The sequence below is a fragment of the Salminus brasiliensis genome, chromosome 10 (assembly GCF_030463535.1).
Source record: "Salminus brasiliensis chromosome 10, fSalBra1.hap2, whole genome shotgun sequence".
NCBI classification, from domain to species: domain Eukaryota; kingdom Metazoa; phylum Chordata; class Actinopteri; order Characiformes; family Bryconidae; genus Salminus; species Salminus brasiliensis.
This window is the reverse complement of record NC_132887.1, coordinates 29,658,276-29,664,038: the sequence shown is the minus strand read 5'-3', so window position 1 is coordinate 29,664,038 and position 5,763 is coordinate 29,658,276. Positions and strand designations below refer to the sequence as shown.

The following is a 5,763-nucleotide window of genomic DNA, read 5'->3' as shown; positions in this document are numbered from 1 at the left end:
AACCGTATTAGCTTGTAGCGCTTAAGCTTTTTGTGTGGTTAGCTAGCTGGAAAGCTTCAGGCTGCTTTCAGCAAAGCACGGCTCCCGCTCGCACGGCACCACTTTTGAGCTCTGAGAACTGACTGCAAGTTTCTGAAACACCAGGGCTGTCGGGTTTCACCACTTCGCATTTACATGTCAAAAGAATAGAGGGCTGGGTGTCTACATTTTCACATCAAGCGGGGGTTCCTCTGCTCGCCAGTGTTGCGAGAACTCCCATTAATATTACAATCAGTGGCCGGACGTTTTTAAAGGCCTCTGGTTTCATTCTACGACTCTGAATCATATATAAATAGGCGTGTCCAACTACATCTGAGCATTTTCCACCCAAAACAAGATCACATAGCTTCTATAATGTAGAAAAGTGTCAAATCCTGAATGAATGTATTTATTCCATGGCAAAAGTCAAGCCAATCAAAACAGCTCTAGCACAGATAAAGCCACAGTCTATAAATTTTATTGAGGAGTTAAAAACAAATGAACAGACTTCAGAAACGTCCGGAAACACACATATAAAGCTATGTACAAACAGGAGTGTGGGAAAGGTTCTCATGTCATTTTCTTTCTTTCTTGTAAAGCACAGATGAAAACATTTTTACCTAAGAAAATGTAACTTACATTAAGTTAAAAACTACAGAACAGATGGTATGTACACATTTACCATGGGGGGGAAAAAAAAGAAGAAAAATAATAATCATGAAACTGAAAATGTAACCTCATGGCCAATCAACATCAGAGTTTAAATTTAGCCTTCTCCCCACAATACCGAGGAACAGCTTGTCAGGTCCAGGCAAAGCCGAAGCCAAATCCGATCGAGTCATACTCATATCTCCAGCAGCAATGATTACCGTTACGCTCATGAACAGTCTCAGTCTGTGCCTGACAAACTGACTCCCATGACAAGCAGAACTGACAGTTTACATTATTAAATGTTTAACCCTGAGCACAGAGTTGCTGAATAACAACCTGATAAAAAAAATAAAGAAAAAAAGTTGAACAACCAGCAAAACATGAAGGCACAAGTTCACAAATGTACAAATTAAACTTGGTTAATATAGGCTGCAGCTGATCTGTTCTAAACTCCACCCACAAATGTCTTCTTTTACAGCCACTAACTTTTACGGACAAAAATCCCATTTAACATAATCAGAAATTGTAGGACACACCTGGGGTTTTGTACCAATATCCATGTTACCCATGCCTCACCAGCACAGTCCAGATTAGTAGCCTAATATTTCAAAACTCAGATTTTAAAAACATTATGTTGCAGGACTCCAGCTCAAGTTCTAAACTTCTCATTAGGCTGAACAGGATTTCTGTAAAGCTTGTCCAGTTTGCTACGAAAGAGTGCATGTGTGTGTAGAGCATGAACAGGTCAGTTACACAATGTACAAAATAAAAAAAAACACTATAAAATAAATGTGCCAAAAGGGGTTCATTGTGTGATGCCGCTAAAGAACCACTTTAGGTTATGTGAAGAACCTCCACATAATGCCAAAGTTCAAGGAAGAATCCTTATTTTCCATTACGTGAACCTCTAAAAGGTCTTTTCACAGTCAAAACGTATTTGGGAGCCAAAAGCGGTTCTTTTATGAGAGTGTTCTTCCATTCCGGTACTTTTAGCCCAGATTTCTGCACCGTTTGATGATTTTTCCTGCTCAAACACACCTAATTCAACTCATCTGCCAAATGCCAGGATTAGTGGGTGTGTTTGAGCGCGGAGGGATCACCAAACCTTGCAGGACACCAACCGTCCAGGACCAGAGCTGAAGAACCCTTTGGTTCCTTAAGCTCTATGGCATCATTCAAAAATCACCTTTGTGACACTTTATTTTTTTTTAGTGTATTTTATCCAAGAGGTCCGCTAAACAAATAAAATTAACTAGAATAAAAGTTCACACTAATTCATCTCAGAGCATTCATTCCCAAGCTTGCTTTCCGGTCCCAGCACTGGTTTCCGCTCCCAGTTCTGGTGGCTCACTGTCTTACACGGTTTCATGTTTACAGTACTCTAACATCTCAGCTACTGAAGAGCTTTGGCAACTAGCCGTGGAGCGGAATCGGTTGTGTTAGGCAGAACGTTGAGTGGTTTAAGGACAGCGAGTTCCCAGCAACGGGAATGGGCAGCACATGTGCAGGGTGAAGGGCGTAGAGGCAAGGTATGGGAGGGAATCAGATGGGTTTGGTGGTGCTGTTGTAGACGAGTTTCTCTGTGTCCTCCACCGGGAACGAGTGTGCACCATTGACGGCGACACGCTGGTGCTTTGGCTGCCGCTGTTTCTTGCCCTTCAGAAAGCAGTAACCAATCACAGCCAGCAAGACCAGGATGGCCAAGCCCAGAAAAACAGCTATGCCGATGGAAGCTGAGGTAGGAGGGGAAAGGGAGAGAGCAAGGGAGGCGGTTACTCAAATTATGAATGATTAGATGAACAGATTTACATTGAGAGTTGTTCTGGATCAGCTGATGTTTTAAGTTCTATTAAAAAAATATATAACAATTAAAAAAAAATAAAAATAAATAAATAAATAAATATATAAAATATCAAATATAATATAATAAAAAGGCTGTGTCAGGTCAGAAACAGCAGGAACAAGTCTACTCTTGAAACCTGACAACCTGATCTGATGATTTCACAAGATTTCATCATTTGTTAGCTACATTAACCCCAATGCTTTAGTGCAAAACTGTAAAAGCAAACATGTCTTGGCTGCGCAGTTGTATACAAGATAAATTATTCGAATCGGATTTGAAGCAACGCTTAAAATGACTGTAGCAACATGCGAGAACTACATTACCTAAGATTACATACAAAGCGTTTCTCTGACCAAATTCATTTCGATTATAAAATAAGACTGGAGGTGTTTATATACATGCTCTACTTAGATAAATGCTCTACTGACATGCAAGTGTGGAGTACCACTTAGTGAAACATTACCATGACCAGTCAGAGTAAGAGGAGCAGCAGTATGGTGCCATGTATGTCATTTATTTATTTGAATATTTGAATGTTTTAAAATTAGTACTCTACATAAGGGCTGGCCAATATGACTAAGAACTCATATCTCAATGTGCTTAAGAGAAATGGTGATATAATGAAAACCTTAAAAGTAGAACGTTAAAGTATCAGTATTTATTTGTAGCATGCTGGACACAACATGCTGGATATTTCAACAGTAAACATGTGCAAGTAATATTTTTTAAAATAATAAACATTAGTCAACTGCACTCCTCTGGGTAGTTCACCGACTCAGCAAATGGCACAGGATTATGTTGTTTGAGATGTTTGAAAAAATCGTCAATTTTTCTACAGCGTAATTTGCACAAGACTGTACTCTGCTGAGCATCATCCCTCCGGACACCAAACCATTTCCACACAAACAACCCATGCATGTTCTTTTTTTTTTCAGAACTAAATTAAATCGCACACAGCTGGTAACCGGCATAGCAGGTGTGATATTACAAATACGGTAATTGCCCAGCCCCACTTCACCTTCACTTATTAAAGAAAGGGGCGAGAAGATTATTTCGCCAGTCATTGCCAGTCACACAGCCGATGACATGAAACCTCTGGATGAAAGTGTGTGATTAAAGACTGGTGGGAGAGAGTCGTACTGAAGGAATTTACAGATATACATCCATCACACAGCGAAATTGCTGTATGATGCAGCAGTCTCTCATGATTCGATGTGACTCACCCCCTGCAGAGCATACCGTAAGAGCCACTATTCCACTAACAGTGTGTGTTGCTGTTGCCCTGCACAAACTATGCTCCTGCAGTACTGCATTATTCCCAACTAGTTTGAGTTGTAATCTCATTGGGAATGTAATCTGATACAGGTGTTTCCATTGCTATTATTCTTCTGTTGTAAATCTGTATTCCGATTTAGCTATTTTTCAGATTATTAACAGATCATCAGGATGCGTGTAAATGTGCGTTGTGCTTACGTCTTTAGTTCCAATCATTAGCGTATAGGATTAAAATACACTTTCAGCAGAGGGTTACCTGCATTTCCGTCTCCGGTCTGCTTCTCAAAGGCTGCCCGTCTGACAAAGACATCTTTTTCTGCAACCAGAGTTTCAAACATTGAAAACAGATTCATATTCTGTCCTTTAAGAAGGCACTCCACTTACTACTGTGGTTCCCAATCCTTGTCCTGTAGCACCACTGCTCTACACATTTTCGATTTTCCCCTGCTCCCATCACACCTGATGTACCTAATGAAGTAATACTCAAGCCATCCCTTAGTGGAACTTGGTGTGGTAGAGCAGGCAGAACACGATCACACGCGGAGCTGTGCTACTCCAGGACCCGGCCTGAGTCTCACCTCTTTTTTAGAACGTGAAAAGGTAGCAAAGTGGCATCCAGCCAAAGCTTACCACTCACACCACTGCAGACCTTCATGCAGTGTTCCTCTGTTTCAAAGTGATTTTCATTGCCCTGGCAGCCCCCGTAGTTAAAGCGGTTGCATTTTCTATCGTATGGATTGTAGTACCACTTTGTAAAGCTAGCCCGGCAAGGGCCTGTGACAGGAGGCTGCGTGCAACGAGCTAAAACGGGAAAAAGCAGAGAGCAGAAAACAAATGAAACACTGAAAGAGTCTCCAGGATGAATATGCAGATATTTCTTCGAATGACAAATCACACAAACCTTTGTCCACATCCACAGGTATGTCAAGCAACCTACGGAACTTTTTGCCCACTGCGTAGGAAGAGAAAGAAATTATTAAGGAAGCAAGGTCGGGATAAAAGGAACAACAACCCTCTAGGTCTCTGAACTGTGGCACGTGCATGGACGTTACAAAAGACTGGAAAGACGACATCTCACTTCTGCTTGGTTTTAACTTTTTGGCTTAGATTGCAAGAAACCATAACATAGATACAGTTACCAAGACACTAAAAGGCCTGAATGCATTTCTGCATTTTGTACAGTTAGACCTGAAAACAGATACTTACATTTGTCACACTGCTCCTCGTCAGAGCCATCACTGCACTGCTTGGCCTGATCACACTCGAGCTCTTTGTCAATGCAGCATCCATTAGCACAGGTGAACTTCTCTGGTCCACAGGACTCTCCACACATCTCCGCTGAAAGAGTGTTAGTGACTTTCATGAACTGAAGGAAACTGATTCATGACACTGGATAAACACTAGATGATATATAATCATACATGATAGGTGCTTCCCAGTGCTTCCCAGTTCTAGTGTTGGGTTAAGCCCACTCTGGACATTTTTACTGATTCTCCATGCTTTAACACACCCACTTTAACTCAGGCAGGGCAGGTTTCTCATTTGCTTGCTTGTATACCTTGTTCTAGAGGAGTCTTATACATGTATGTAAGAGCTGTAAGTCCCAAACCATGACCCAGGTCCCAAAACATGTTTGCACATTTGTGACATGCTTAAAAATGGATTAAGAAGAAATTAGACAAATGGTGAAGGAAATAAAAGGTCAATTCAAAAGAATCCAGTTTCTCTAAATCACAGAGCCGCCACTGCCCAAGTAAGTGATATTGTTGCCGGAACAAATGCCACTTACTCTGCAGCATGTCCTATTAGAGCGGTTTGCTGTAGTGGTCTCCTAAACCACACGCTTCTATACTTTGCATTCTACACTAATGAACATGCTTCTAATGGCCGTGCACTTTCACCTTTCACATACCATTTAGTCTAGTAGTATGAGGTTTGCGGTGTTGCAATGAACTACTGCCCCTTTCCCCACACAG

General features: G+C 41.3%; 1 protein-coding gene across 3 annotated transcripts in view; it reads right to left on the bottom strand.

The window, feature by feature from the left end:
* Positions 1–480: 480 nt before the first annotated feature.
* The window catches only part of spint1a (serine peptidase inhibitor, Kunitz type 1 a), a 12,351-nt gene continuing 7,068 nt past the window's right edge, over positions 481–5,763 (bottom strand). For 2 of the 3 annotated variants that reach the window (XM_072689752.1, XM_072689751.1), the window contains exons 7-11: positions 4,994–5,125; positions 4,689–4,739; positions 4,418–4,588; positions 4,044–4,103; positions 481–2,402 (exon numbers count right to left, since the gene is read on the bottom strand). In XM_072689752.1, the coding sequence (XP_072545853.1) occupies positions 2,212–2,402; positions 4,044–4,103; positions 4,418–4,588; positions 4,689–4,739; positions 4,994–5,125 (605 nt within the window). In that variant the 3' untranslated portion in view covers positions 481–2,211. The remainder of the gene's footprint in view (positions 2,403–4,043; positions 4,104–4,417; positions 4,589–4,688; positions 4,740–4,993; positions 5,126–5,763) is intronic. The other variant, XM_072689753.1, reaches the window with a different exon arrangement.